The sequence below is a fragment of the Seriola aureovittata genome, chromosome 9, assembly GCF_021018895.1.
Source record: "Seriola aureovittata isolate HTS-2021-v1 ecotype China chromosome 9, ASM2101889v1, whole genome shotgun sequence".
In the NCBI taxonomy this organism is placed as follows: domain Eukaryota; kingdom Metazoa; phylum Chordata; class Actinopteri; order Carangiformes; family Carangidae; genus Seriola; species Seriola aureovittata.
In genome coordinates this window covers 5,499,671-5,511,430 of record NC_079372.1, presented here as the reverse complement: position 1 = coordinate 5,511,430, position 11,760 = coordinate 5,499,671, and the positions used below count along the sequence as shown (strand labels likewise).

Sequence of the window (11,760 nt, the reverse complement as noted above, 5' to 3'; positions counted from 1 at the left end):
GACTATGTCACAGGAGGAGTTAGACTTAAACAGTCAGAAACTTGAAAGGTTACCGTCAGATCAGCCCCCCTGTGCTTCTTGTGTCGGCTGAGGAGGGGGTTAGGCTTGCCCGCCATGCCGTCCCGGTGCCTTCGACTTGATATGTGCTGAAAGGAGAGAACACAGGAACATAAGCTTTCCCTGAGGGAAAATATTTCCTATATTAAACCATTAAAATGGATGAATTATGGAATGGAAAATGGAAATCTTCTTCCTCCTACCTGTTTGAGTTGCAGTTCAGAGTTGACCCGCACATTGCAGATCTCACAGTGGAAGGTTCGTTCCTGAGTGTTGGGGTCCACCGGCCCCCCTCCCTGCTCTCCACTGGGTTTGGGGCCCAAGCGAGGATACGCCTTGATGGGGCCCAGCCCGCTCCGTGCCTCCAGGATAGTTTTGTGTTTGGTACCTGCAGGTAGAAACACACACACAAGCAAAAACACAGCAATGTCATTAACCAATATGAAATGACATATTTAGAAGCTAATAGAATAAAATGAAGTCATACAGTGGAGATGTATCACTATTTATAACATATGAGTCATGCCGCTTCCACCTGTCTGAAGTAAAATAAGACTGGACAGCGTTTCTTTGTAGCTCAGAGCACTAATGGAGAAACACTGACAGTGACAAATGTCTGAACACACTGGACATATGTCTTTATTTTCCCCTAAGTGACCACATACGCACGACATGACATGCGGAACATGTTGCAATACAAAGTTGTAGTGCTGCGTTTTTACCACTAGAGGGCTGCAGTCAGACAGCTGTGCAGCTGGTGATCTGGAGGATGAACTTGGAGCCCTCTCTCATGTTAATATTGCAATAACTGCCTATGTTTGATTCAGTGGAGAGGCTGACATAAGGTCATTCAGTATGCACAGCAGTAATTTATATCCACCACATGTGCCAATATCAATGACAGTGCTGCACCTATGAACCTTCACTTTGAAATCAATAATTTTGACTGTACATGTCAAAGTTTGGTAATTTAAGGGTAGGTTATTATGTGAAGCAGGTTTTTCTGGTCTTGGGATGGATTTTGCAGTACAAGTATTTGCTGTGCTATAAGATAATTACAACTGTGCTTTACACTGTTTCACTACATATTGATGTGATGAAATCACACCGTCTTAACAAATTATCAAGACCTGTAGCTCAGTGGGAACAAATAAAGACACTAAAATCTAACTAAGTCCATACGTGATATGGTCATGTTTCTGATTGAACAGCCATTGTTTCTGTCAATGATTAAACGGCTGAGCGATTGAAATACTGACCTGCATCATTATAGATGAGGGTGTAACACTAGACACAACACAGTTAAATAAAAATGTACCAGATGTGTTTCTTGGACACAAAACAATAACAAGAAGAACTCCCCATAGTCTCCCCACACCCTGCTTTTAACCCAATCATGATTCCAGCAGGAATAATAGAATTCGAAATATTGAGCAATTCAGAAAATTATATTCTGTCAAATGTTTTATGAGAAATTCTGCATGTTTCATACTTTTTCTAAGTACAGTATTTTCTAAATATTCTTAATTTGAACAAATCGCACAGGCTGAATTCACAAAAGATATCGCATTGAGAGAAGTGCTATTGCATATTAGTTCCCCTTTCAAGTGGTCTGCAAAGCAGCACACGAGTACTTTCTCATTAAATAATTATGTTTTGTTCTTCACTGAAAAATTAAAGTCACACCCTCCACCGCCCACATTCAACCCACCCCAGACTTGACCTTGTGGCTTCCAATCTTCCCCTCACTGCTATGCCTCTTTACTCTCAGCGTAAATCATCCCACTATCACTGACTCTGGCTTTGAATTTGAGTCACTCTCCCTTTGAACAGTTAAGTTACAGTGGAGATCAGGGTTGTGTGACTGGTGGGGAACACGGAGGCTGTGGGCTCCACTGGAGGGGAAGGGGCTGGACTGACGGATTTCACTCGTGGCCAGGAATGTGCTCTTGGGATGTCTGTTTTTGCCTTTGTTCTATTTTGGTCTGACAATGGACAGCTCAGTGGATTTTTTTTGTCTTTGTAAGGTTGACTCACTGCGTAAGCCAACACACAAGGAGAGCAGGCACGATCGAAAACACAAAAACAGGCCATGGGTTGGCAGGAAACTGTTGTGTAATTGTTAAAATAACATTACATACATCGCTCTTTCTCTTTTATTTTCTTTTTGCCCTTTCTGCTGTAAAGTCCGTGCACCGTCTCTGTTCATGTCTTGGTGTCTGCATGACATATGCTTTTATTTTCGAACCCCGCTAACATGCACTGTTTTGATTTTGAGAATTCGTAAGGGTGATTGCTTCCAGATCATTTCCCTCATAGAGTTTCAACAGTTTCAACTCTTGCCCATCCAGGGGTTGAACTTTGGAGCCAATTAGCTGACAGCAGGCTGAAACCCGGGATCATGCTTAGAAGCTTATGGCTTGTTTTACTTCCATGTGCATTTGCATCGTAAATGTGCTTGTGGGCAGATGTAATGCAAATTTATGGCTGTGTAGTTGTTAAAATGATAAAGAATTAATTAGAGCATGATAAAACATGAATTCCAAAAGACTTCCACGGGTTAATCTGACCGTAATGGCGGCGGTGATGGCACATTTATTGATTAATACTTTATACAACTTTAAGAGGTATTTGCTGGCTGCTCTCATGTCTGGCTGAGCTGGCTGGGTCCAACATTACTCAAGGCAAGTGGGATAGAGTTACACTGATGTGGAGTCAGTTGTGTCTCTACAGTTTTTCTTCATGTACAGAAGATGTATTTGTAGGAGAGTACACCTCCCCAAAGAAAGAGTGGAGATCAATCAGATAGAAAGTGTCCTCAGAGGGAAACAAGGTCACAAGCAGCACTAAGTTGGAAAGGAGGCATAAAGGATTAAAGCAGGCAGCGGGCACCTCAGGGGTATTTGGAGCCCTGAGAAAGTGTCGTCATGTGTGAAAGCTGTCTGACTGAATGTCGAAGCTGGTATTGTAGTGAGCTCACCCACATAACAGCTTATTTTTCTTTTATTTTCCCACTAAATCCCCCAATGCAGTGGTTACCCCGCCATAGCCATCCTCCTCTGCTACTTTTACAAGAGAAATCCTTCAGGCTAAGTGGAACACGTTTTATGTCGCGTGCTGCAAATGACAAGATAAATCGTGAATTCCTTGAGTGGGGGGGGGGGGTTTCTTTTAAATAATTATATCTTGTGTGAGTAAAGGAACTGTGGCGGCGTGTGGGTGTGTTAGCGGGGGGGGGGGGGGGCACCTTGACGGAGCTCCTGAAACCAGGAGAGCGGGGCTTGGTTACATGGTTACAGAGGTCGTGCCTGTCAGTGTCAAACGGATCAGTTATCTGCTGATCGGTGTTCTTCTCAGTGCTGGGTCGCACTCAACCTGAAACACTTACTAAGGGTATTTTTCCAATCAGATTCATGAACCCAGACAGGCGCAATTACAGTGGATGCAGTCAGGTTCTTGTGTGTAAGACACCTGTGATACATTTTGTTTCCGGCAACAACAACAGTGTAGTTTGAGCAAGCAGAGAAACAGAATACAAGCATAGCTGAAGAAATGAAACTGAAGCAAAAGATCCAAGGAGAAAGACGTCACAGTTAATCCCACGTGGTTTGATAGCCAGCTAATATCTGGAAAGTGCACATGTACCACAGCGATTTTAGTGTATCAGAGCTCACAGATCAACCCACCTTTGTTGTGGGCCTCCAGCTGTGACAAGGAATTGACCGCCACCTTGCACAGTGAGCAGTACAGCAGCTTCTTGGCCTTATCCTCCTCTGTCTCTGGGTTGGACGGGCTGCTGGAGGCGGAGGTGCCGGCGGCTCCTGAACCCGGGGGTCCAGATCCGGGCTGCTCTGAGTTGGTGCTGCCACTGCCACAGCCTGGGGAGGATGAGGAAGGGGGGATCAAGGGAGGAGTTGGGGTGGGTAAGAGAGGGCACACTGAGGGCACGGGGGAGTCCATGGGTGGGGTAGGTGGGGTGGTAAGAGTGGGAAGGGGCCCTGGGGCCAGCAGGGGCCCATTTAACTGTGAGAGAGGCCGTGTTTCATCTACAAAAACAAAGAGAGAAACAAAGAAAGAGACAAAATAAAAATCAAAAGCAGTGTGGAGAAAAATCAAAGCATTGATTTTATAGTCCAAAAAGTTCATAACTCAAACAATAAAGTGTTTTACTATTGACTTCATGGTCTTTAAACTCTGTGGTGAAGCAAAGTCCCCCTGAAAAAAAAACTACTATGTCAAACCACATCACATACCACTCCCAATTGAATGTGGAAGGCACGGTCTGCTTCATGGATCAGACAAACCAACATGCAGGCGGAAGTGCTTTTTATTTCCTACTGTATAAGTTGTAACTGGTCAAAGAGAGGTCCTTTTAATTAAAGTTACACATAGAGTGGATCAGAGGAGGAAAACGCATGTCCCATGTGTGTAAAGAGATGGGCATGTGTTTGAAGTTTTCAAGCCAATCTTTGACTGAAGTGCTCTCATTTTATTGAAAATATTCCAAGGAGAGAAATAGGAAACAGACACTTCAGCCTGTGCTCTTTCCACTCTTTCCCACACACCTGTTGTTTTTTTGGCTGAGGATGAAGCATAATGGCACTTGCTTTGTCACATGGCAACACACGAAGTCCAAAGGAAATATCATTAGGTGAGCTTTCCTCTCATTCTCTGCTCACTTTTCCCTCTGCCTTCTCTCTCTCTCTCTCTCTCTCTCTCTCTGTCTCTCTCTCTGTCTCTCTCTCTCTGTGTAGTTTTAATTCTCTTTTCATCACAGAGCATGTTTATGCATACATTTTCAAACACATGTTTCTGGTCAGCCACTCCTATACGCAATGCCTTCGGTATTCACGAAGCAGTGGGTGTTGGCTGAAAAAAGACCCCCTAAATTTGGGTGGGGTATTCAGAACTCCCCCCCATCAGCAGGGACCAGCAGGCCCCATTTTTTAAAACTCCACAGGATGTAGCGCCAAAGCCAGGCAATGGAAAAGCCCCACTGGATTATGGTATTAAAGGGATAACAGAGTATTTCTGGGAAGAAAACAAATATTGACTTTAACTGCCCAATTTCCTTTTTAAGGATCTCCACATGTTGTCACATGACAGAGCCCATGGGGGCCATGATATTTTTATGTTTTTGCTCCACTCTGAGATTCTTATGTGACTGTGATAATTCGTGTATTGTATAACTACAGTCGCTCTGACTATTCTATTGCATCATCTCAGATGAAGATGCCATTCTGAGTGCTTTCCATTCCATTGCTTTCCAAGATCGAAATTCTCTCTCTTTCCATTTTGGAAGTTTCCAGCTGCAGAGCTGCTGGCTGCACTGAGCGTTTGTCAAACAGATGTTTAGTTAAAAAAAGAAAAAAAAAAAGAATATTTCTTACTCTGACTCTCTATGGCATTGAGGAGTCCATAAACGAGGACTGGATCAAAGTGCTGAGTGAGGGCAAGTGCTCTTTGAAGAGCTTTGTGATCATAATGTGCATACTTTACCACAGTGCAGCTAGTTAATGGGTTGTACCTGCAAGTGCAAGAGGGCAGAATGATAGAGAAGCCAAGGTAGTTGTTGGAGTTTGCCCACACACAGCACATACACATGCACATGACTTCATCACAATGCTGAGAAACAAACCCAGAATCCACAGCGTCCTTAACATGTGGTTTGAGTTAAAGTCAAGTGGAGGGGAGAGGTGGATGGCCCAATAGTAGTGAGGGATTTCATGATCTATGATAGCCTGGAGGTGTGCCATACTCAACCGTCACATCCAGTCACTGTTTCACCTCATACCACAGTGAACGTCTCCCTACATTCATCCACCTTAGAACAAGTTCAGTTGGAGGCTAACCCCTTGAGGTCACGTAGCCACAGTCATGCACTGTCTGTCTCAGCAACCCAAAATCACTAATGTCACTGAGCAGCAAAAAACTCTTTCTTTTTCTCATATTTTCTGACTAAAATGAAAAGCACAGCGTAGACAAATTTCTACATTCTTCTTGCCCTCAGAATCTCACTTTCAGAGTTATTTTCTTCAGAAAGTATAGGGATATTTAAGTCTAATTAAACATTGATAAGGCAGTCAACTGCCCTTCGTCCCTGCTGGCCTCAGAGCCAAACAGAAGAAGGCATTATTCACTGGGAGAGGTCAGCAGAGGGAGATAACTCAATCCAGATGCTTTACAATACAGCCTGGTGTGTCTGCGTTCCCTTAATCCACTTCAGGAAATTAAAACGATGTATATAGTATGCAGTCCATGGGGAGAGGGAGAGGTTTTGTTGATAAAGCCATGGGATTTAATACGGACCAATTCAAAGTCAGACCAAAGGAACTTCCATTGTTGGCGAAGAGTCAATGTTAATCCTGATTCCTTAAGTGTGAAATTTTCTCTAGTCTGCAATAGCTTCTTGGAAATATAAAACATATCTGATTGTGGAATCGGTGTAGAAGGCAGTATATTAATGAGTGCCTGCGTAAGCAAATCCTCCCTATTCAACACAGAGTGTAAGTGATCCCACAGGGTTAGAAACCAAACAACGAGTAAGCTTTTTGTTGTTGTATAAAATGTTATTGCAATAATCAATCCGTGTGTAGGTGGAACATTATGTGGTGATGCGTAGCTTTGTTGATTTTAAATGTCAAATGAAAGCAGTGCAATTAAAACCAAGGTAAACAGATTACGGAGGCCTGCATTAGTTTGAGTTTCAAGTCAGATACCAGGAGGTTTACCACAAGACTGAGATATTGACTCTACAGTGTGTGTGTGTGTGTGTGTGTGTGTGTGTGTGTGTGTGATCAGGGGTTAGGGTTACTTGGGCAGGATGACTCCGTCTGCCACTGGTGCCGCCCCCGATGCCCATTCTTAATGATTAACGAGCTACGAAACATAACGCTGGCCCTACAAGACCCGTGCCTCATTCATAATGCAGTTGGGTGGCTTTTTCCAAGTCTGGCCTACATCCGAACTCTGAGTCACACACACACACACACACTTACTCACACACACGCAAACAGGCAAATTATTATCAGTTAGTCATGTTATTGCAGGTATATTTCACCACAGAGGAAGTCCCTGAAAAATTTCCCTGAAAAACTCACTTCCCAGGACCAACAGCCGATATTGACAGAGCATGAAAAGCATATCAGCTCTGTGTAACACAATAGCGTAGTCACGTCACAGCCATGCAACCCTAGCCCTCACATGAAAGTCATCTGTTTAATTGACCTTGGGGGCGTGTGCGCCTGCGAGTGTTTGTGTGGACTCAAGAGTGCTATAATATCAGGTGGTTTTAACAGGGCCCTTCATTAGAGTGGGAGTGTCAGACAGCAGAGGGATCGAGAGGAGGGGAAGGAGGGAGGGAAGAGCAGAGTTTCTCTCCGAGTAAACAGCTGCCTCGCCATCGCCCGCAGGCGCAGCCAAACCCTCAGTTCTCTAGGCCAAATCCCCCAAAGCCAAGAGCCTCCTCTTTGGGGGTAACACTGACCACTAAATTTTCAAGGGCTGCAAATCTCATGACCTGTTCTGGTAGCCATAAGGCTGAAGAAGAAACAGCATTCAAACCATAACTGACCTTTCACAGTTTTAGCCTTCGGCAAGGTCTTAATGTGTCCTGTTTATGGCCGTCACTGACACTGCTTCATGTTTAATATGTGCATGAGGAAATGATGCAGCATAAAAGAGAAGGTCATCATGGCAATATTATAGCCGACTGCCTCAGAATACTGTGATATTGCGTAAAATCCCATATCAACAAACCATTCTCAGGAAAAAACACTCAACATCAACAACAAAAGCTGCGCTGGGTTGTAAGGGATTTGCACTGTGGGAAATCTCCTCCTCGTCCTTCCGAATGCGTGCTTTCACAGGCCTAACCACATGGTTTGTGTATATATGTGTGTGCATACATTATGTGTATGGCCCAGTGCATCTCTCAGTTTCAGAGTAACCAGTGAGTGACCTGCGTTTGACTCCACGGCCCAAACTGCAGTGTCCGCTCTCCAGATGCTGCATTCCAAGTTAAGGTCATGCACAGCAGCCTGCTCCCAGAGGTCTGTTCCCCTACCATGGAGCAGTGGGACAGGATGACGCTGAGGACACACACACAAGCGCACATTCTCACACACACACACATTAGTTATGATAGGTCACTTTTGGGGACATAACATAGCCTTGCATTAATTTCCTGAAGACTTACACTAACCCTAACCTGACCCAAAAATGATCTTTTTCCAAATTGAGGACATGGCTTTTGTCCCCAGTTGCACAAGCTGTCCCCAATTAAATGGTCTTTAGTGTGAAATGTGTCCCCCAAAGATAGCCTATGACAGAAACACATGCACACATACACACATGAATTCACAAGTAAGCAAGCAGGCAGGCAGAGCAGGCAGAGACAGGGTTCCAGGGTCACGAGAAAGAGGCTTGGATGGAAAAAGGCATTCTTTCACATGTTGCTACTTTCAGAACTCAATCATGGCAGGCTTGTTTTGGCTCCCCATGTTGTTGGAGTTCGCCCCGGGAAGTCTCACTAATGGCGATTGGCCTGGAGCTGATCTCAGATCCCCTGTGAGGGAGGGTGAGTGAAAAAAGACTTGCTTCTTACTACTCTGGGATCAGCTACAATGAATTAGTGTTATTTTTTATGGAGAGTAAAAGAGTCAAAGATGGTGAAATGCTAAGACCTTTGCTCTGGCATGTTGCAGCATATTGGCCTTTATTGGATCTGAGTTTCATCTTTTTATTCAGCGTGTTTGCTCGGTGGCCTCCCGTCAATAAGGAGGAAATGTCTGGTAAAGAATCAGCTACAGAAACCTTTGTAAATGTCACCAAAACATGACCGGTCTATTCATTGCCTGGTGTTTGATCCGAGGACAGAGTGGTGACACTGAGGGAATGGAAAACTCTGGGTGGAGAATGGAGAAGGGCATAGGCACACAGCACCCAGTCTCTGAATTAGAGCTTTAAATAGGAAGATGAGCAAGACAGGGAGAGGTTAAGTAATACGGAGACAACAGGGTCAGAGCTTAAGACATACTGCTAAAGAAAGAGCTTGCAATGCCTTGATGATGCCCTGTATCCTTACCAACTAATAAATGAATCTGCCAACAGTGAATTAGTTTTCATTAAAGTCGTATCAGCTGCCATCTTTGTCCTTTCTGTGGCTCTCCCACAGTGGTGTCATCTTTATTTTTCTCAATCAGTCTTAAAACACATTACCACCACCCTGGACTCAGGCAACATATTCTATTTTGACTCTGTGATGTTGCACTTCTCAATAACTCACTCAGGACTGTGCAAACACACACACGCACAAACTTACGCACACCACAGTGGGGTTCCTTGAAAAGACGCCAAGAATCTGCCATGTTGCCGTGTTCTATGCCAACCCGCCTACACACAGTCTAAATGGATAGAAACTCTTGCGTTGCCGAGCTGAACAAAACAATGCTGTGGTTAGACTGGACTAATACGGAGGATTGTCTGTGGTACAGTAATGATGCTTCTACTTTGATCAACCTATCACTCAGAGAGCAAGACACCTGACGTCTGGCTTTCATGTTGGTCCGTGTGCTCCTCTCTGAGCTACTCAGCTGTCGGCCAGACAAGATCAATATAAGATGATCCCCTGGCATCAGTATATTGTTCCAGATTAAGATGAAAAAGGCTTGTGATGTAAACTGATGGAGTATGTCCCGTGACAGCAAACATTTATCTGTTTGTTTGAGCTACAGATACTGTCTTCATAATCTGTTGTAAAGAACTGAATCAATCTTTACTATCTGCAATACATATTAAATATTCAGTCAAGGGCTCCGACTTCTTAACCCTTGGAGTATTGGGTCAGATTCCCTGTGTTTTTAGTTTAACTTTCCTATCGACCTGATTCATGTTTTCATCAAGCGTTTGCCAGTGCTTATATAACTGTAGCTGCATTCAGACTAACTTAGACACACTCCTTTGAAGTTAAAGCTCAATTTAGTTTCTTAATGAAATTTAATGTGTCCAGAGTCACAGAAAGGAACTCGTTGCTTCAACTGTGTCCCACTTTTAAACTAACTTCCTCAGGACTCTGAGTTTATTTTTAACTATCATTGAAAATAGTTTTTGTCACTTCAGAATGAAGTCTTGGCATCTAAAAGTTTCGTTCAGCTACCCAATCTCCCATGAAACAAACATTTCTAAATTAAATTTTTATTTTCCCCATGAACACTACTGTTAGTGCAAACTCTTTCTGAGGTTTGTGGGGCTGTGTTGTTGGCCATAAGATATGCTGCAGCCAAATCAGACCACACACAGAGCCGAGATGCTCACAAGAAGAACAATACACAGCAAAGCCGCTGTGATTAGATGCCTTTGTTATTCTTGCATATTTTCCATTTCATTTTCCAGCAAAACGATAAGCCTCTGAACATCCTGCACGGATTGAAATGATTATTTCTACAACAAAACTCACACAAGCACTTTTTTCGGTTCCTTTTTTTTTTTTCTGTTCTCTCACCCGCTTTGCTGGGCTCGCTGTCTGAGACAGGGCCTGGTGCTCCGGGCGGAGACGGGGAGGAGGTGGGGGGCACAGTATGAAGCTTGTCCCCCTCCTGAGGACGACTCTTAGAGGTTTCGATGCCTTTGACTCTCCTGGCATGGCGGTTTCCTTTGTAATGTGCTTCTGCCTGGCTCTATGGGAAAGAAAAAATACATGTTTGTTGTAACACTGATGCCAACAGGTGAATAAAACATTGCAAGTTGAATTAGACACCTGTGCACACATGCATGCTATTATGATAGCATGATATTTAATATACTCTGGGGACTTGAGCCACAGACAGCAGGCAGGTTTACAGTGGATAAATAGATGGATTACAAGCAAGGAGAACAAAGACAAGCAAGAAGGAGACATCTGAGACCTTTACCTTTCTGCCCTCCTTGTGCCTCAGTCACCTTATAGTCAGGTGTTCGAATTAGCAATAAATTATCACGCAGCATATTCAGACTACCGGTACATCTATTTCAGGTGATCTGTTTGTCTACATTGGACATAACTGCTCAGCTCAAAGTGACATACGTCCTCTGTAGTCTAAACCTCTGCATTCACCCTGACAGAACTTGGCTCCAGCCTTCATTACTACAGCCATGCTGACAGACATGCCGAGGGGAGTTGAGCTCGGGGTCAGTGGGATGCCGTGCTATCTGCCTGGAGGACCCATAAGCCCTGCACTGACACTACCCTCCCTCCTGCAACATACACACACACACACACACACACACACACACACACACACACATTATAACGGTACATACTCCATTATCAGTGAACATATGTGGGTTCCTACAACATAAATACTGTGATCGCTTTCAGCTGCTGGTTGGACAGGGTCAAGCTCTAGCACAGTCCTGGACTTAACTGCTTGCCTAAATATACATGCTACCAGGCAGGAGAGACCCTGTCTGTAATATCTCATAGTAAAGATAAAATTCGGATTCTGAGTCTGGAGGTTTTCAAAGATTGACGATCATCCCGCATTCCAGCAAAGAAAAAATAAATAAATAAATAGTGCAGAGATCTGTTACAGAAGCTACTGTGGCTAATCTCCTGCTAGCTAATGTGTTTTATTTGGAGGGTAAACAGCAGAGGTGAGTCATTTGTCAGGACATCGGGGGAGTCTGCACAGAGGTATGTGAGTCGTGGACAACATGGCAGATGAG

General features: G+C 44.0%; 1 protein-coding gene across 3 annotated transcripts in view; it reads right to left on the bottom strand.

Annotated features, from left to right (window-relative positions):
• znf385a (zinc finger protein 385A) overlaps nucleotides 1–11,760 on the bottom strand; it is a 60,539-nt gene that overhangs the window by 3,778 nt on the left and 45,001 nt on the right. For all 3 annotated transcript variants that reach the window (XM_056385567.1, XM_056385568.1, XM_056385569.1), the window contains 4 exons: nucleotides 10,559–10,733; nucleotides 3,744–4,103; nucleotides 261–445; nucleotides 54–146 (listed from right to left, as the gene is read on the bottom strand). In XM_056385567.1, the coding sequence (XP_056241542.1) occupies nucleotides 54–146; nucleotides 261–445; nucleotides 3,744–4,103; nucleotides 10,559–10,733 (813 nt within the window). The remainder of the gene's footprint in view (nucleotides 1–53; nucleotides 147–260; nucleotides 446–3,743; nucleotides 4,104–10,558; nucleotides 10,734–11,760) is intronic.